The sequence below is a fragment of the Pteronotus mesoamericanus genome, unplaced genomic scaffold, assembly GCF_021234165.1.
Source record: "Pteronotus mesoamericanus isolate MK-2021 breed Mesoamerican mustached bat unplaced genomic scaffold, CSHL_Meso_final contig_179, whole genome shotgun sequence".
In the NCBI taxonomy this organism is placed as follows: Eukaryota; Metazoa; Chordata; class Mammalia; order Chiroptera; family Mormoopidae; genus Pteronotus; species Pteronotus mesoamericanus.
The window spans coordinates 1,385,945-1,407,064 of NW_026555075.1; the positions used below are offsets into that span (position 1 = coordinate 1,385,945).

The following is a 21,120-nucleotide window of genomic DNA, read 5'->3' on the forward strand; positions in this document are numbered from 1 at the left end:
TTTAAAGCATTCCATATCATTTTCTAATTTTTTATTCATCACTGTCTTTATAAGAAGGCAAGACAGAGCTATATTAATTATCCATCTAATAGACAAGTAACCTAAGTCAAAATTAGGCTGTGCTTTAAAAGCTAGTGAGTAGCCAAGTATTTTAAGATTTTCCAGACTTCCAGCCAAAATCGGCTCTACTCCTTGCTCAACCACATCAAAATTACAACTAAACTATAGGACAACTATCACTCAGAACCATCAGAAATCGAGTTGAATGGAAGACTGACAACTATGGAATTAATGAAACCACATCCATCCAGACTAGTGAAAGGGGCAGAGACATGGAATTGGCTGGTCTCATACCCACGTGTGGTAGATAAAATTCGGGAGGGATATCTTGGGAGTCCCAGCCCTACACAAGGCCCCCCAGCTCAGGATTGCAGTACCAGGAAAGTAAGTCCCCCTAACTTCCAGCTGCAAAAACCCATGGGGATTGAGTCATTGGAAGAAACTTCTGGAGTCCCAAGCAGTTCTCCTTAAAGAACCCATGCATGAACTTAGTTGGACTCACTCTCCCTGAGCTCCAGCTTGAAAGGCACCAGTGCATACAGGGAGGAACTAAAGTGTCCAGCATCAAATGAGAGCTTGGTGACAGCTTTCTCCCAGAAAGAAAGACAGGCAGATGGGATTGTCCCATTTCTGAACCCTCCCCCAACAGAGCCACAGAACCAACAGATGGGTGCCATATCTGAGACTCCATCAACCTGGCTAACACTGTTTGCCCCGCCCTGGAGATCCCCTGAGACTCCATCCCACCCAATTTATGGGCCCACACAAGCTGTTAACAGTGGTTTTTCCACATGAATGGCTGGTCTTGGCTCATGCTTCACAACTTCCTAAATCCTCTAAAACAAGCAACAGCTGGCCTCAGTGAAGGGGGGCAAAAGGAGAAAAACTGGGACAACTGTAATAGCATAATCAATAAAATATAATTAAAATAAAGTTTTTTCAAGATAGGCAAAATGTGTGAAGGGAGTCAAAGTTACAAACTTCTAGTCATAAAATACAGTTAACCCTTGAAGAAACATGGGTTTGACTGCACAGGTCCACTTAAACACAGTTTTTTAAAACATCTTGTTCAAGAGTTAACTGGGCTTTCAGTCCACAGTTGGTAATCTGTAGATGTGCAGGACCGACTTAGATTATATACCCAGATATTCAGCCATAGAGGTGGCCATCACCTCAACCCCTGCATTGCTCATGGGTCAACTGTGAATAAGGTATGGGATTTAATGTAGAGCATGCTTACTATACTTAACAATAGTGTATTGCACACTTTAAAGTTGCTAAGAGAATAGATCTCAAAAATCCTCATCACAAGAAAAAAAATTTTTGTGACTGTGCATGGTGAGAGATGTTAACTAGACTTCCTGTGGTGATTATTTCACAACATGAACAAATGTTGAGTCATTATGTTTTATACCTGATGCTAATATAATGTTTGATGTCAATTATACTTCAATAAAAAACTTCCATTAAAATTTTATTAGGTTAAAGTTTTTAATATTTTTCTGAGGAATAGTTCACAGACTCCATGATTTACTTGAGAGCATAAGAAAATATCTTTATTTTCTCTTTTTTTGCTATATGACTCAACCTTAACTAATCACAATTGTAAACAAAAGATAATTATTAAGAAGGTATTTAAGAGGGGCTCCAAAATCTGAATTATCATGTTAACCAAAAATTAAACTGTGTTTTAGGGGCTTGTAGTGATGTCTACAGATCTTGAAGAAGTGGTTAGCAGCATTTTGAATGTTAAAATTCCAGGAATGTGGATGGCTAAATCTTATCCAAGCCTGAAACCACTTGGGAGCTATGTGAATGACTTCCTTGCCAGGCTAAGATTCTTGCAGGTGAGTTCATCTAAGTGCACGTATATCAATTTCTTCTGATTTAATTTCCTTCATTTGGGCACCTAATGTGATGGGTATTACTCGCTAGTTTTTCTGTGCATTTCACGCACAAGTCACCACTACTTGATATGCATATAATTAACTGTTACACTGAACTTTCAAGTACTAGTATTGGAAGTCGAGTTTTAGAAAGCTTCTTTAGGAGCAGGTGTTCATGTTCAGTGAATGTAGACATTCAAGTCAATGACATTTGAGGAGAGGAAACCACTGGTTATGTTGATTTTTTCATTAAATATTCAGCGTTGACATTGAGCCCTAGAGCAGAGCATCTTGGCAAACCAGCCAGGTCACAGCAGGCAGCGCCCTTCCCTCCGTGCTGTGCCGGCCCTCCCAGGCCCTTCTGCCACTGGGCTGCTGCTTCGGCCTGGCCTAGTAATAACCTCTGTGGCTAATGGTCCTCCCATGTTGGGTGGACTGAAGTCTACCTCCTAATTATCGGGCCATACTGGTGTTTAACTATGTTCTTATTAACAATTCTATTCAGTAGAGGTATTAATTAATGTCCTAGATACTGTGCATAAAACACAAAAAACTGCCTGTGAAAAAATTTCTGCAGGGAAAAATGACTAAACTGCCCTCCCATAATGCGGGCCTGCTGCGGTACTAGAGTTGAAACTAAGGAATTAAGATTGTTCTTGAAAGACGAAGGCTCTCCCTTGGGCTCTAATAGAGAAAAGGTCTTCAAATGTATTTCTTCAGACCGATTTCGGTAATTTAGTATTTGGTTAAAGTCAGTATTTAATTAGCCTCTTATAATGTGTGATGTAAACAAAATATCCAAGTATCTTTATTTATAAAGATCTTAAGCTCTCACAATTTTGTGTTTTCTGGGAATTCCTTGTATGATATAGTGTTTCTATATGTTGGATTTCACTGTATTTTGGTGAAGTAGGAGAGAAAACTTCCAAAGGAATATTGCACTGGATATTATACTGACTAGAGAGAAAAAAGCTGGGCAACATTAACTATCATCTGACCAACCTTGATAGAGATTTTTTCTTCTATTCAACTGTGTAACATGATCAACTGTGCAATGATGTATATTAGATACTCACTACTGCATGGAGCTTTTCTGAAGGAATCATTAGGTAATTTAAAACAGACACCTCCGCACTCATAAACATGGTGATACCCAAGCTGGTGTGGTGGGTATAAAAGTGAAGTCAGAACAAGACTCTGAATATGCTCCATATTTCTAAAACCTTCAGAGTGTGGCTTTATCTTCCTCAAAATGTTAGCTTAGTTATTAATTTACCCAAAAGATAACAGAGGGACTGTTTGGGGAACATTTTAGTAAGTCGCGTTGTATCCAAGCTGAAAAGCTCTGCTGTGAGGACACTTGTGCTTTGACACCGCAGCAGTGGTACGAGGTCGGCCCCCCTCCCGTCTTCTGGCTCTCCGGCTTCTTCTTCACACAAGCCTTCCTGACTGGGGCCCAGCAGAACTATGCCCGGAAACACACCATCCCCATTGATCTGCTTGGCTTTGACTATGAAATGATGGAAGACAAAGAATATAAGGCTGCTCCCGAAGATGGTAAGTGCAGTGACAGAATGAGCTGACTTATATCTAGGCACTAAAAAAAATGGCGTTCTTGCTTACTCTCTCAGCTGTTAAAACATTTAATCATCATGTAACTCACCCTTAAGTGGTTGAGAAAAAACTTTATGGGGTGTGGGGTGGAGAGAATATGATAAAGCAAATGAAGATAAAAGGAATCAGAATAAAGAGTGTATGTCCCATGTACTGTCTCATCCTTGCAAAATTTTGTAAGTTTGCAATTATTTCTAATAAAAACTAGGGAGAAATAATCACCACATTAACAATACCTGGGATAATCAACCATAATCTTATGGTGACTTTGGGGAATCAAGGTGGCACGATATTGGAAGGAAGATTTTCCTGGTCCCTCAAAAGGAATACCTTTGCAGACCTCTAAAGTATATCCTTTTTCCTGTTACAGACATCATTCCAAAACTTAATAAAGCTAATATCTAATTGGAACATTGGTTTTGTGATCGAAAGATTATGAGGAAATTTATCTTTATTTTCTTAATCGATTGTCTTTTCATTAGTCAGAGGGTTTCTTAATGTTTTATTTCAAATTTAGTGGACAGGGCCACTATTTTAAACAAATATTATTTTTCAAAATGCTACAGATTCCTAATTTTACCAACACAGTGCTGTCTTTTAAAAAAAATGACATTAATTTCTGCCCTGACCAGTGGGGTTCATTTTGTTGGGTGTTGACCCACAAAACGAAATGTCACCAGTTTGATTTCCTGTCGGGGCACATGCCCTGGTTGTGGGTTTGGTCCCCAGTCAGTTGCATAAGAGAAGCAACTGATTGGTGTCTCTCACGTGGATATTTCTCTCCCTCTCTTTTTGCCTCCTGTCCCTCTCTCTAAATAAATAAATAAATAAAATCTTTTAAAAAATGGCATTAATTTCTAAGTGATCATTAATGTATCCCGCTTTAACTGATGTGTCAAAGACAATTCTACTTCCTTATTCCTTGGTGAATGAGGAATTCACTGGCTCACTCTGTTAAACGCTGAGGATATCAACAGTGAATAATTTAGACAGAATCTTCACCCTCAACTAACATACTGCAGTGGGAGATACTAACAAGTAGCTATGTCAACACAACAGTGTAGGATAATCACATTACTGGGCCAAGTGATTTTCATTTACATCAATTGTCACAAATCTCAAGGGAGTTTATAGCACTATGAAGCGATCTTACTAGTATTTTTTGGAAAGTTGCTTTCCCACTCTCAGAACAACTGCAATGCTTTCCTCATCCTTCCCTTTGCTCCCATTCCTCACCTCATCCTTCACTGAAAAAATAAGAAGCCATCAGAAGAGAGCTTTTAGCATCACCAAATCTATTAATCTGCCCACATCTGCACCCTCTGTAGTCCAGATCCGATCAGATAGTCCAGATTCCATTTTTCTCCTCTTTCCAAGGGTTTTTGCTCCTTCCATTGTGCCCATTTTTTCTAAAATCAATAGGCTCCCTCTCACTACTGGATAGTTCTAGAGCATGCAAGATGCTCATCTTGCATGCTCTAGAACCTATCTTTTAAAAAATATCAACAAAGAATTAGAATCATTTTAACACTCACATCCCCTCGGCTATTGTCCCAAGTCTCTGCTCCGCTTCCTGGCAAAATTAGCAAAAGAATTGTCTTTACCTGCCTTCTCCAGGATCGCACTTCCCATTTCCTGTCTGCCTTCCATCCTCCCCAGTCAGCTGGTGCTGCGCTTTCACAGTTACTAGTGACTTCCATGTTGACAGATGCCAAGAATCCTTTTCTTTCTTCACCTTCACTTCTGAGTAGCTTCTACTAGTTGACAACTTCCTCTTTCTAGGGACATTCATCTCCTTTTGTTTCCAAACATCACCCTCTCTTGATTTTCCTTTTATCCCTGGACACACTCATGCTTGTTTGCTAGCTTATCCTCCTCTAAATATTGGGTTTCCAAAGGACTCAGTCCTGGGACGGCTTCTCTTTTCTAATTGCATCTCCTCTCCCCCATTGACCTCATACTTTATGTTTCATTATCTCTGGCTGATATCTGCCAGGTTTAAATGTCCAGTCTAGATCTTTCCTCTGAGATTCAGACCCCTACATCCAGCTGCCTGCCCAACATCTCCACTTTGTTGTCCCCTGGATGCGTAAGACTGATAATGCTTATTAATACATGGCACCGCCGTCCGGCCAGAATCCCAGGAGTCTCCGTTCCTCTGCTCCCTAAGACGCCCCCATCAACAGCAGCTGCTTGTCCACACGTTTGTATCCACCGCTTGTATCCAGATTCTTCTGCTCTAGAGTTTTATCTTGTCTCCCTCCTAGTATCATTGCACACTTAAAATATTTCATCTGTACCAAAGTCACAGAAAGTTTTAAGAATGTAAGCAGATCACGTCACCACGAAGCTCCCACTGAAAATTCAGACATCTAAGTAAGTGACTAATGGCAGGTCCCCCTTTGTAGCTAGAATAAAACCCTGACCCTTATCATGACTATGAGGCCAAGCATGTGCTGGTCCCCGTCTACCTGCAGGAGCTCATCATGTGCCCCTGCACTCAGGTCACACTGACCCTCTGACAGTTCCTAGACACCTCACAAAAGTCAGAATATGCCCAGAAAGATAAATACTTTGATTTAAACTAAGTATTTGGAAAGGGGGCAAGGAATGCTTAAGCTGGGTATGAGCAAGTTAAAGGAAGGGCTGAGTCTCCCTTATCGCCACAGGCTTCCGGAAACTGCCCATCCATGTACATTTAATCTTCACTGTTACCCTATGGCACAAATATTACTATTGTCCTCGTTACACAGAGGTGGACACTAAGGCCCAGAAAGGACAAATCACTTGCCCAAGTTCTCACAGCTGGTAATTAGCAAGGCTGAGAGTCATACTCCAGGCCATCTGGTCCCCATGCTTAGCCAGCTGCCTTCTCTGTGGCTTACTGTGCTTCTTGTAGAAGTTTGGAAGCATCATCACATTTCTAAGGGAAGTTTTCTTGACGAAGTTATGTATGATTGATTTTTATTTAATTGAGATGCAAAAATTATTTTTCTAAGTTTTCCTCCTCTCATTATTAAAAAAGAAGATGGCATTTGGATTAAAAGCTAAGTAGTACTGATGATCAGCAGTTACACGTTTTTGAACTCAGGTAAAAGACAAAGCTTATAATATCACTGTCTGAAGTTTATAAACTAGCTAATATCTGTGATCAAACTATTGAATTCCCAATCATTATATACAAAACTTTGAGTACAGGGTAGTTGGCGTTTCTTTTTACGATGATTTATTAATTTAACCCACAAATACTCTTATTAAAGATTCAAATTTATTAAAAGACAAAATTTACTTGAAAACAGTGGAGCAGTATAAAGCACAACTTATTTCAAGATTGATAAAGGTCATTTAGTGTTCTAAGATTTCACAATAAAGAGTAACCATCCAGTTAAATAAACTATTTTACTAAATTCCAAAGTATCAGCCCAGGTTTGCTCCATATAGCTCATATTCACTAAATCACAGATTTTATTGTTTTGTACACATACAAACACATGTATTCATTTTCACCAATAAACACATATTCACAACTTAATCCTTCTGTCACTCTAGTTGTTTCCTCCCTACTTAGCTAACTACCAGAAAGAAGATAAGATTCCATAGAATAATTTGGAGCAATGGCCTTTTCCAAAGGAACAGCTTTCTCACGGGGCCCTACGGAGGGGAACACAGGCCCCTGGGAGCAGCTTAGGGTAGAAGCGCAGTCTGTCTGCATCCTCTCTCCTGCTCCACCGGCTCGCCTGCCCTACACACACTCTAGTACATGCCTGTTTCTGGGATTGGGGCTTGTAAAGAGGTCAGGCTTATTTACCTAAGATCAAATTAAACATCATAAAAAGGTCACTTTCAACATGACTTGAAGTGGCCACACTTCAATCTGCTTGGGTTTGACATCATACGTTCTAGATGTGTTTGCCTACGATTCCTCTTATCTGAAGAGCCGGGTGCTAGTGGGTGACTCAAAGTCGTCAGCAGAGAGCTCTGAGCAGGAAGGGAGGGAGGGCAGGAGGGAAGGGGGAACGATAGGGCCTTGGAGCAGCTGCGGCTGATCCTCTGTGCTGACCGCATCTCACGGGCGGCAGAGGTGTGGCTCAGAGCAGGGGAGGCCGTGAGCCAGGGCCCAGTTAACATCTACCTGTGGCTTTATATCTGTGTTCCCATAAGACCCTTATGAACCATGAGAAATGAAAACGTGTGAATATCCCTGTCACATTTCCTATAAAACTGTCACTGGTTTGGGGGGAATTTTTATACCTACTGCCGCTTTTCTTAGGTGTTGAAATGAACTCTTCTGTTTATGTGACATTATCTCTCTTTACCGTGTGAGGAACGGATGATCCGATTGGTTAGTGCCAGAGGTTTGCTGGGCTGTGCCTGTCAGTCAGCCAGGCCAGGGTACGGAGTGGCCCTCCTGGCCTGGGTGCAGGGGCTCCTCTGTTCCCCCGTCCCCTCTTGTTACTGCGGCCGGCCCGGGCAGTAGCTCCGGGGATGAGACCGGAGCCTGGGCTCCCTCAGGCATGCCCGCTCCCTGCCCTGCCCCAGCCTCAAGAGACATGTTGCAGTTCACCTTTACCAGAGTAATGTTTGAGACGCTATTGGACAAGAGCTTTGCTAATTAATAAAACTGACATTTCACTCCAACTATTCTTTCCATCAGTTAAACCCTAGAGAAGAGAAAGGGTGAGTCCCCTCCCACCCAGCCCATCCATCGTTGAATTACCTGCATTTTTTTTTACAGTTAACTACAGTCAGGCGCCCTGTAACAACGTTTAGGTCAATGATCCCATACGTCCCACAAGATTATAATGAAGCTGAAAATTTCCTATGGCCTAGTGACGTCGCAGCTGTCATGACATCTTAGCACAGTGTGTGACATGTTTGTGGTGATGCTGGTGTAAACACACCTGCGCTGCCAGTCATATAAAAGTATAGCGCACACAATTATGTACAGTACGTAATACTTGATAATAAACAACTATGTTACTCACTTATGCATTTCCTATACTATTCTTTTTATCGTCATTTTAGAGTGTAGTCTTTCTACTTGTATTTTAAGTGTTTGACGTGAACCAGTTTGCCATGTTACGCTGGCAGCAGCCTCATTCATCTCGTGTGTACCATGTTTGTTCATTGCATCATTTTCTCTTGTGCTTGACTTGGAACAGATGGGCTTGCAGCCTAAGAGCGAGGGGCTTGTAGCCTAATAGCAACAGGCTCTACCATACAGCCTGGGTCTGTAGTAGGCTCTAACCTCTGGGTTTTTATAGGTCCTTCTGTGATGTCCACAGGGTGATGAAATTGCTTAAAGATAAAGTTGTCCTATCACGCATTTCTCAAAATGTTTCCCCATCCTTAAGTGGTGCATGGCTGTATAATTAAAATGAAATAAAACTAAAAATTCAATCCCTTGGTCACACTAGCCATGTTTCAGGCATTTAATAGCCAGTGGTTACCACATTGGAAAGCACAGATACAGAATATTTCCGTCATTGCAAAAAGGCCCATTGAACAGCGCTGCCACGGTGGATTTTTATACATACTTCACAGAGTGCTTTTGCCAGTATTGGCTGATTTGATCAAACAATTCCACAAGGTAGACAAAGCGGACATTGTTTTACAAATGTTTCCCAGCTGTTCTCCAGATGACAAAACAGGTCTCAAGTTAAATGAATTGCTCAAGGTCACACAGCAAATTAGAAAGTAAAATTTAGGTCTGAGTTCCACAGTGCTTCGTGTAACATCTGTGCAAATATACAATGAACGTTTGCAAGTGCAGATACCTACATTCAAATCATGAGGTTTTACACACACGGATAGCCAGAGAAACTGGCTGGGTTTCATTGAATTCCTCTATTGTGTTCTTCAACTGTTAGTACAGGATGTTCTATTCTAGAGGGAGTTCCTCTATTTGTCTGTCCTGGGAGGGAGAATAAATCCTAAAAGGGAGGAGAAATTTAATTCTCCCAACATTAGAGACCTGCAGAAGGTATTTGTCCACTTGCTGCCCAGAAGTCACTGGATCCCTGCAATTGCATGAAGAACTTTCATGGCCTCTGACATTACAATCATTGTCCAATTAAAAATAGAAATCTGATCCTGTTCATACAAACTGATAACTTCCCATAGACTAATTTAAAGTTCCTCATTTGTCTTCCACATTTAATTATACTATTGAGTTAATTGACTTGGCAAAGTATAGATATTCTTGCAATAAGGTTGTTAAGACAAAATACTCAGAACACTGCTTTTCATTTTAAACAAGCCTTAGGCTGCTGACCTAGTATAACCTGCATAGTATTCATCCCTAGGAAGTTCCGATTCAGAACTCAAGGCAATTTGGGTATTTAAAGTGCTGCATTAACCTGCTTCTTTTATATTTAGGTGTTTTCATTCATGGATTATTTCTGGATGGAGCTTCCTGGAATAGAAAGATAAAGAAACTTGCAGAATCACATCCCAAAATTCTTTATGATACAATGCCCGTGGTTAGTATTTTCTAAGGATATGTACACATGGGGGGTTATTTCACACACATGCATATATAGTCAACTGTTGTTACTCAGGGTAATTATTTTTCATGGAGTCGCTGCCAACGTTGAATGGGTGAATACTGAACCATCGCTCCGAGGAGAAAAGCAAGGTTATGGTTTTGTTAACTGATCAATACCTAACCTTGTTTCATTTGTGTTTCTGTTTAAAGGTACCTTACTTATGATCCATTAACACTGCACTCATGGACAATGGCACAGCAGCTCATGCCTTAAAAAGCTCGTAGTCTTTTCTCCATCAGGCACATCACAGCCTTCTTGCACTTGGGAACGCTAGAGAGGCCCTCAGCAGGGTACATGGGGCCGTTTTAAACAGAGAAATCACCATCAACAAAGAACCACTAAAATGATTTAAACTTGGCATTAAATAAACTGCCAAAAGGATAGTGGTTTAGGTATGAGAGATGAAACAAAAAGTCAGAATGTCACGGAGTCAACCTCAGCTGGGAATGTGCCTGTCTGATGACTTACATTTCTTGCCCTTGGAGAATGCCTGCAAATGATTGTGAAAATGCAGATTACTGATTTAAGGATTACAAATAAACTGTAATGCTAGGCAAACTTGCAAACACAGAGCCCAGGAATACTAAAGATCAACTGTGTATATGTATCCACACACACACAAATGCTTTATCATATATTTTTTGTACATAAACCTTGACCTAAAAATGTAAAATTTACAGATTAAAAGATTACTATATGAAAACCACCCACATAAAAAGTTATGTTTCCTAGGTGCCTATCTTCAGCAAGGGCAGACCACAAACCGTATAAATGTTGTTTCCCTGTTACTGCATCATGAGAAAATGGCTAGATAGATTTTCCCACAATTGGACAGTCTGGGATGGTGATAAAATAGAGGCTGTAAATTTACATGAATTGTTTGTGGGACACTGGAAACAGCTCAGAGAAGCAAAAATTCTTCAAAACATCTCCAGCAGGTAAAGGGACCAGCTGACAGTCAATTACAAGAAATCGGCTAAGGTGCTGTGGGCAGAGAAAGTTTCGAAGACGAGACCCAAATTGAAAGTCACAAGGACAAATGTGCAATTTCAGGAGTTGATTGGTATCGAATTTCTTTCCATTCACATGGAAACTTTTAAGTAGTTGCAGTGAATAGAAGAAATTTATATGTGGATGATCCTTCTGAATAAGGAAGTCAGTAAGAAAAATCTACTCTTGGTTGAAATGAAATATAGCCAACCCCAGTGCTCCAAGTCCTTATACTCAATTATATCTGAAAACCTGTTTTATGATCCCCCCTTATAATAATCTAGATTCCACAATTACATGGGAGAAAGGCTAGTATCCTTTTTAGCTCCTTCATACAATTTGTATTTTGACCTGTGAAACCTAGAACTCTGAAGAGCAGGCCCATGAAGCCTTATCACCTCAAAGGACTGCTGCTCTTATGACAGAAAAAAGCAATTCGATTAAATTCTAAAACATTATGTCATCTTTATGATCGTAGTTTGTTCTTCACTCATATTCAGAGATCAACTTGCCCCTAAATCCTATTTTTGAGATTGGTGAGGTTCAACATGCTTGCCATTCTAGGAACTTGGCTGACTCTATAAAAACAATGTGGGTGTATTGGATACGCATGATATATGTAATAGTGACTTTAAAATATTCACCAAAATGAGGTGATCTAATTTTACCATCATTGATAAAAATCCTTTCAGAATATTTTGGAGTTGGCCTTTAATTAATTAGGCATCATGATTTTGAGTATCAATGGTGGCAGTTTTCTCCTTTCCAAGTATACCTGACTTTCATTTGTAAGCACCAGAAGAGATCCCCAGGTAAGTGTGGTGGAGAGGTGATGGAGGAGAGTTAATATGCTTTTTGACAGAGGAGGTGAACACGGCTACTCCTTTTTTTTTTTTCTCATTTAGTTTCTAAACTTGTTCTGAAGATAGTTCTAAGAGCTCTAAAAAATGTTTTAAACAATGGCAGTACTGCTGACAAAAACAAACCCCAAACTATTTGGGTCACAGAAATTTGCAGACATAACCAACTTTAACAGTACTACGTGTATGTTGAAATATAACAACTCTGACTTAAAGAAGTCTTACGCACTTTCTTCCAGATGTGGCTAAAGCCCTGTAAGAGGGTAGATATACCAGAACGACCAAGTTATGTTGCTCCACTGTATAAGACAAGTGAGCGGAGAGGAACATTGTCTACCACTGGCCATTCTACGAATTTTGTGATTGCCATGGCCCTGCCCTCTGACCGACCCAAGGAGCACTGGATTGGACGGGGAGTCGCACTGTTGTGTCAACTCAGTTCATAATTAGAAGAGTATTTCCCTGTTCCTATTTCTTGTTACATGATTAAGTAGAAAATGTATTTAACTTTTTTAAGTTTATTTAGTTTAAATCAATTCGACTGAAGTTAAACTTAATTATAAAGTTATTAATGTGCAGATGCAACCTGTGTTTAAAATGATTCATACTTCAGTGTAAGGAAATGTCCAGAAATAAAAGATTAGACTAAAGGAAACACACTGGTATATTTGCTCTTCTTTTAATAACTTTATTTTGGGAGAGTTCCATAAGCATAAGGAACATACATAAAATGACACACCACTGTTGACAATGAAAAAAACAGCATTTGATCATTTCCAGCTTTATAAATTTTTAAAAAAATGATTCAGTTATAACAACAACAACAAAAAAGTTTAGCTATTTTAGCAAGTATCAACTTGCAGGACCATAATCACATTTAAGCCACTGACTTACTGTTAATGGAAAAAATTCACACTGCATCTAGTTACTATAGTATTTCTAAGCATAATCACAGCTGATTGAATGCAATGTGATATACACCAAATTTCATATGGATGTCACACAGTGACAGCATTGTACAAGTAACAGTAATGAACTCCAACAAACACATGTTAAAGTAAACTGGTCAAGCTAAATGGAATGTTGGAGCCAAACAGAAATGTAGTGGAATTCGGATTGTCTAGTAAGACTTGAAATTATATACTAGAATGATGTGAAAACTAAAATACTGGTGGAACCCTAACAAAATACTAGCAGCAACAGGTACAGCCTCCTTAAAAAGTTAAAAAGATCCAGCAAATAAAGATAATGCCATTTTTGAGAAAATCTAAAACTTTATATACTTCAGCATAACCTATTTGCTTTACATCAGGAGTTTAAGACTGGGAGTATATTCTAGCTGTTGCTGTTCATAACAGTTTTTAAATTAAGCAGATTTGATAATGGTGGAATGCAGGATCTGCCTTGGATACAAAACCCCCAAATGAACTATAAATACATCTTGGTTCCGAAAGCAAGACTCCCGAACCGCCTGCATCTGGCAGTCCTGAACCACACGTCAGCACCGCTGAGCTCGGTCGCTCGGAGGCCGAGCAATGAAATGACGGCTGTCCTAGTTCAGTGCCCGATGCTGAAAATACTCGATGTATAAAACCCCTACTTGTTACAGGAGACCATGGAAAATGTCAGAAATAACTTTTAAAATTCAGGCATAAATTAATAAAACAAAACCTAAACTCCCTCGCTGACTGCGTAAAGAAGAAACACTGGCAATGCTCCATTAATACCGAGATGCGCGTGCTGCTCTCCAGGGTTTTGTGTTTTACTGTACAGTTGGGGAGTAAGAAAGAAAGTTGGGGAAGGAAGAGGACTAAATGAAAACATTACAATGGAATGGAGAGAGTTTGGCTCTTCATATTTGAATGATAAGATTTTTAAAGCAGCCACACTGGTAGCCAAGCAGAGTAAAAGAAAGCTGCCTGCACAGTAAAAATCCAGTTTCCCTGGCATAAGTGAAGACCATGTGACACAATGTGTAAACAGAAAGCTACATGCATCTGACCGGGCTACAAATTATTAGGTCAAAATTCAGAATAAACATGGCTTGCACTTCTCACAAATCAATCACAATTACGGTAGGAGAACAGGGCACCTAAAAAAGGGACTAATCCCTATTAGGCACTAACAGCATTATTGGCACAAAATGATCAAGTGATTTCAGCTGAGTTATTTAAATATATCTTCCAAGTCACTTGGTACTATGACGGCCACAGTGTCAATGGAGATCACCCAATAACTGTTTTTATACTCCATGCACAGGTGACGGACATGGTACACTGGACTCACTGCCAGCCCCAGCGCGGTCCCAGTGCCAAGCTGGTAAGGTGATACGCACATTTAGAACGTACATTTCCCAAGTAACTAGTTAGTATTGTTAAAAGTAGGAAAACTGAATATTTAGACCATGTTTGGGTTCTTCACTTCTCTGAAGTTTTCTAGAGGGTTACAATTTTAATAACAAAAAACTCATTTTACCACATGCTCCAACCTCCTATCCCCACCAAAAAACCCAAAACAAAACAAAAATTTAAAAAAAACCCCAAACACCAAGTATAATATTATACAAAGAACCATTATGAATCTTTCATTAAACTGAAGCTCACACAAACATACAGTCACAAATTTCAGTAGTTTAGGCTGCAAGTTTAAACACTATGCAAATATATACAAAAATAGTAACTCTAGATTCAAGAATAAGGGCTTTTCCCAATGCTAAATTCATATTCTAACGCAGCCTGAGCTTTCCTTTAGGTCCTATCATCTACTTTATTCGATTTCAAAGTCGTCAAGTTGATTCCTATTATCATATGTATATATGTAGCTGAATTAAAGGACACTACAAGTCATTTTTAGCACAAAGAAAAGTCTGCCCAAAGTTCATTGAAAATATTTTTAAAGTTTAAGTGATTTTTTTGGTTCAATTTCTATTTCTGCATAGCCACAGAAGTTTCTACTAATAAAGAGACTACTTTAGTGTTTTATATGATTATTTTTTTCAAAGTCTTAAACCTATACCAACATTGTTTCACAGAGTCCCACTTTCTCCTTCCTGTATCACAAGCTTTACTTTTTTTTTTTTAAAGCCCCCTTCACACGGGGAAAACAGTACTGAGCACCAGTCTTGGGGGCAGGCTCAAATCTATGGAACTTGTAAGTAGTGCAAGCCGCTGACTTTTCTTTGAGCAATGCGCATACAGTACGAGGAAGAGATGCAAAGCTGCACAGTAACATTCTCGTAATCAACAGTGATCACTGGGAATGGTCAGAACTGGAAGTCAAACACAATTTTGTCTTCGTAGAGGGCAATCACCAGCATGATGGCAAAGCCAAACAGCAATCCTAAATTCTGAAGAATGAACTGCCCCACTGGCCAAAAGCCGTGCTCTTCATTGTCACCGTCACCATGCAACATTTCTGGAAGCTGGGAAAAAACACACAGGTATTTACAAGCAGGTTTGTATAATATTCTGCTTAAATTTTTTTTCTTTTTACATTTTCCTACTTAAGAGCAGTTATGACTAAAGCATGGCGACAAATAAAATAATTATTTTATTGAACACAGTGTTAACCATAACCTATTTTAGTCAAGCACTGAGGAAGAAACTTTATGCTTTGGCTAACTCCTAATACGAAATCTGTTCCCACCTCGTTCTCTAACAAATGCACACAATATATGTCAGTCATGTTTTAAAGTTACTTACTGTCCACTGACCTTATCAATTCTGACATTTACTTTATGCTAAAGTATACGACAACTAATTATTGCCAACAGCTCTCGGAAAAAAGTACCACATATCCCACATTTACCCATCTAACTTAAGCTCACTGAGAAAGTAAGGTTCCCTTTGGGGAGATCTAATTCAAAACTGTATCGTTTCTTTACTCTTTTCCATTTAAAATTCTCCTTTCCACCTGCACATTGATGATAGAAATTTACAGACAATTCAAAATTGGCGTTACTGTGCCCTCAAGCACCATTATTTCCCTTCTGGTAACAGACACAGAAAACAGCGTATCAGTGCCATCCAGCATAACTACTGCCAAGTTTCGCACACCGCACGTGCAGTGTATTCTGTTCTCTTAATACTGATACAATTTTAAATATTTAAGTCTCCAATATCTTTAAAGCAACAGTGCATGCGAAATTTTATAGTTTAACTTCTAAAGTGTTAAGTATATACTCTTACATTTAAGAATCCATAGGTCAAAATATAAAACTTAAATCTTTATATAAGTAAATTGGATCTGTTGAAGCCGAAATACTTGTGTATTGTTAACACCTATATACCTTCTACCCAAACCTAATCAAAACTGTGAAAGAACTGCGGCTCCCAATTTTCACTTTCACTTTTCTGTTTGTTGTTTTTGAAGTTTGCAATGAATATCTACAGAAAGATGGCAGCCATGCTATTCTCTTAATCACTAAGCCTTACTCTATGCAATATCTTGGTGTTTTAAGGTTTAGGGAGCAGAAATGTAGTGTTATGCACATAACACCTCTCTAAGAAGAAACACCATTATTTATTAAATGAGGACAATTAATCCAACTACTGTGCTCTGACAGTCCTATTTACCAATCTCCTGAGGGTCTGATATAAGAACTACTTTGTGTTGGTCACGTATTCTGTTTAAAAGTCCATGGCAATAGTGTATAGTAAGCTAACGGAGGCTATTGTTCTTGTCCAACAGTGTTAAGTAGCTGTGACAGAAAGCACTACCAACGGTACAGTTGAATACTTATGATAGAGACTAGATCATCCACAGTGCCTAAGTATTTACTTTCTATCCCTCTACAGAAAGTTTGACAACCTCTGGATTAAGACTGTAACTGGCAACTTCTTCCATATGATTCTAATAAAGACTATTTTATCGTATCTTTTCTCCCTACTTCCCCTGAGTTTTTATTGTTAAAAAAAGCCCTTTAATTCTGACGTTCCTTAATAGAACGTTTCACCTATTACGAGGGGAAAAAAAATCCCCTCTCGATATGTGTACATGCCAGACAGAACAAACAGGGACTCTTCCTTCCTTACGTTCAGCCCTGCTGTGAAGGCCGACACCCATGCTGTCTGTCACAACCACAGCTAAGAGCGGCCAGTTCACGTGGCCACATTTGTTAAAATGCAACCATGCTGCATACAGGTTAACAAGCAGCTGTTATCCGAAGTCACCTAAAACCAGACACTCCCATCTGGATATCCTAAAAGTGCCTCAAACCGAAACTGCTGCTGCTGTTGCTATCGTATTAAATGACTACAAATCAATAAAAACTTCCTCTCTATAGCCAAAGTGGTCTTTCTAAAACAAAAATGTCATCATTGCTTAAACCTTTTAATGGCTCTCCAAAATTTACAGGATAAACTCTGATCTTTTTAGCATGGCATGTTGTGTGATTGTCAGGATCTAGCCAACATCCACCTGAGGACTCTATGGACATAATTTTTTAATCCTTTTTTTCTACTTAACGTTAGAAAAAACATAATTTCAATGTCATTAAAATCCTAAAATATATGTGAATAATTTGTCCCCCATGGACATTTAGGATATTTTCAATAAAATTATGACATTATAAATACTATTGCAAAGGACACTTTAATATGGTTTTATTTTTTGTTTGCTTGCTTGATTAGCAGTAGTCATTTTAGGTTATTTCCTCAATACAGTCCCAAGAGTAGACTCACTGGTCAAAGAATGAAGCTATTTATTATTCTGTTTTCTCATATGCTCTTTCCTCTTCCTTCTAATATACTTTTCTACATTCTTTAAGACTTAGCTCAGATTTCCTATTCCAGATAAACTTCCCTACTTTTATTTCCCAATTTTTTTTAGCCAACCTTTCCCTGTAGGTTCACAAGCATGGTGTACCACTCTATTATAACATGTATCAAAAAATTGTAATTAATGACTACTTTTCTTCTTCATTAGACTATAAATCCTTTCTGTAGACTCTCTCGTTCTTCTACATCTTTAGGTTCCTAGTATGAGAATGAGCTCGTTCTTTATTCAATAACAAGTGAAATACGGCAAAAATGCCTGCGCTTCCAGGACTGACATCTTAGGGTGTCAGTAAAAAAGCACAATGATTAGTGTTATTAACAGACTGAGATGCCAGTACAATGGAGAAAAAAGTAAAGAAGGCAAAGGTTGTGAAATGCTGTGACAGAGATGAAATTTTAGATAGGATGCTTCACAAGATGTGAAGAGCTGGCCAGGAAAACATCCGTAGGCCAACCATTCCACATGGAGTGATGGGCAAGGGGCAGAGTGGGCTTCCTGGGGTGAGGGGGGGACATAAGGTGCAGTTAGGAAAACTGGAGGTGGGGCAGGGGGAGGGGATGGAAATGTTCAAGGAGGATGGAAAACAAGAGCTTTGAGGCTTTTTTCTGAAAAAGATGGAAAGCCACTTAGAGGTTTGAAGCACACAAGTGACATGGTCTAATCATTCCGAGATCATTAAAAAAGATCACTGTAGCTGGGGTGTTGATGTGGAAAGTGGGCGGGGGGTGGTGAGGGCAAAGCAGGGAAAAGAGCTAAAAAGAGAATGATGATGGGGGACTGAACGAGACAGATGTGAGTAGAGCACAGGTGGTTAGGAGATGGAACCCTCAGGCCTTAGTGACAAGCCAGACGTGGGGAGAACAGAGTGGAGTCAGAGAAAGACACTTGAGGTTTTTATCTCCGCAACTAGCAGCAGAGTTACCATGAGACGGAGGATTCTATAGGATGTGCTGGCGCGAGGAGTGGGGTTGGCAAGTAACAGGAGCTGGGTTCTGAACACGCTGAATGTGCGATGCCTTTGAGATATTCAGGTAAGCAGGTGGCTAGACTAATCTGCACTTAGAGAGAAAGCCTGAGCTAAAAATGTAAACAGGAATTGCTGGCCTGGCTGGTGTGGCTCAATGGACTGAATGTCGGCCTCAAACCAAAAGGTCACTGGTTCGGTTCACAGTCAGGGGACAGGCCTGGGTTGCAGGCCTAGGTCCCTGGTAAGGGACATGTGAGAGGCAACCAATCCATGTTTCTCTCACACATAATGCTGCTCTCCCTCTTGCTACAAGTAAATAAAATCTTTAAAAAAGACACTTGTAAAAAAAATAAACAGGAATTATCAGCTAATAAATATATCATGAGATGAGATTACTTACAGGGTTTTCACCAACATTTTTCACCAACATTTAGAGGTTGGGGAGAGAAAGAGGATGCAGTAAAAGCAACTAAGAAAGGCCAGAAAGGTGTAGGAGGCAAGAAATGATGGCAGCACAGAAGCCACATGACAAAGCGTTTCAAAGAGAAGAGATAAATCAGCTGCCGAATGCTGCTGTTAGGACAGGAAAATGAACACAGCGGGGTCGGTCAACTTGACAAAAGCCATCTGGCCAGGCAGTCAGGAAGAAAACCTGATGGGGCCAGACTGAAGGGGGAGAGAACTGAAAAACAAGAAAGGGCGATACCCGATCAGAGGGAAGGAGGGCAGGAGTTAAAGAAACTGGAGTTAAGAAAGGTCCATCTCCCCGCCTGTTTAGGAAGGTTTTCATGCTGATAGGAATGATCCAGCAGACAGGGAAAAACAAAGGGCGCAGGAAGGAGGGGGCCCTGTAAGGAGTTAGCCCGAGGGCGTAAGTTCTAAGGAATGGTCTGAAGGAGCAGGCCTTGGGAACATAGACATTTCTTCACATTAACAGGAAAGTAAACAGGCACGGGTACAGGAGATTAAGTAGAAATGGTGGTGGGAACTTGGGGGAGATTGTCTTGAAGGCTTCAGTATTCTCCTTGAAGTAGGAAGCAGAGCTATCAGCCCAACACAGGGTTAGGGAATGAGGTGTTAGAGATCTACGATGAGAGGACAGTAGGTAAAGCATATGATTGTCTACCCGCTATGCTGAACATCTGAAGCCGATATAAAAGAATACTGTTAGTAAGCTGACGCTGAAAAATAAAAAATATAATACAGTAATAAAAGAAATGGTTACCTCTAGATACAGAATATAAGTCATTTTAATTTTTTTGTTCATATTTTAAACTTTCTTAACAAACAGGAATTAATTCTGTGATCAAAAATTTAGGATATAACATCGCCTGGTGTGGCTCAGTTGGCTGGGTGTCATTCTGCAAAGCAAAAGGTCACCAGTTTGATTCCCGGGCAGGGCACTGGCCCAGGTTGTGGATTCGGTCCTGGATGGGGCACGTGCGAGAGGCAACCAATCAATGTTTCTTTCTCACACTGATGTTTCTATTCCTCTCTCTCTCCCTCCCTTGCCCTCTCTCTAAAAGATAAGCAAATGAAATATCTTTTAAAAAGATTTATTTATAAAAATTTAGGATATATGCTTTTGAAATGAGACTATCCAACTGATCCTACCACATCTACCGAACATAATATTTAGTTAAAAATAAAAGATAAAACAAATCGCTAGTTTGGCAAATACACTGCCTAACATATTTAGGATACTAAAGTAAAATTAAAATAAGTCTAATTGTTAGTATTTGACTTTACTTTTTTCTAAACAGTTTTAAAAACTTTAAATGTAGTTGGTATGTAATATAATATTAGTTTCAGGTGTACAATATAGTGATTCAACACTTTTGTATGTTACAACATAGTTGCCGCACTAATTCTAGCATCATCTGTCACCGTGCAAACTTATCACGGTATTGTTGACTGTATTCCCCTTCGCCTTTTTCACTGAACCCCTCCCACGCCCTCCCTCCCTTTCAGTAACCATCATTTTGGTCTCTGTTTTTGTGAGTCTGTTTTTGTTTTGCTTTATCTGTTCATTTGTTTTATTTGGATTCCACACATAAGTGAGACCATATGGTAGATTTATTAATTTTAAACTAAAGTTAGAAATAAGGAAAATTACATATATTCCTTGGAATAAAATTTTCTGCAGAAGACTGACTTACCTAAGACGTACAGCATTTCTTTCTTGTTTGCCGTAAGGCCAGCTCAAATAATATTTTAACAACAAAACATTTCCATCCGCATATTACAAAATCTCCAAAGCAGTGTTAATAATCCTGTAATTATATCTCTAAATACTATTGATGATTATTTCAAATAGTAACATCACTTGGTCAAAAATCTTCAGGATTGCAACTGGTTTTCAAAGAAGGAATCCTCCTACTTAAATATCTTTCCCTAATAGATTATTTAGGGTATCA

General features: G+C 39.4%; 2 protein-coding genes across 2 annotated transcripts in view; one reads left to right on the top strand and one right to left on the bottom strand.

The window, feature by feature from the left end:
- The window catches only part of DNAH7 (dynein axonemal heavy chain 7), a 225,823-nt gene extending 213,419 nt beyond the window's left edge, over positions 1–12,404 (top strand). The window contains 4 exon segments of the mRNA XM_054566705.1: positions 1,755–1,907; positions 3,326–3,503; positions 9,939–10,042; positions 12,198–12,404. Of these exon segments, the coding sequence (XP_054422680.1) occupies positions 1,755–1,907; positions 3,326–3,503; positions 9,939–10,042; positions 12,198–12,404 (642 nt within the window).
- A 255-nt stretch (positions 12,405–12,659) lies between these two features.
- SLC39A10 (solute carrier family 39 member 10) overlaps positions 12,660–21,120 on the bottom strand; it is a 48,094-nt gene continuing 39,633 nt past the window's right edge. The window contains exon 10 of the mRNA XM_054566706.1: positions 12,660–15,379. Coding sequence (XP_054422681.1) covers positions 15,221–15,379 — 159 coding nt within the window. The 3' untranslated portion in view covers positions 12,660–15,220. The remainder of the gene's footprint in view (positions 15,380–21,120) is intronic.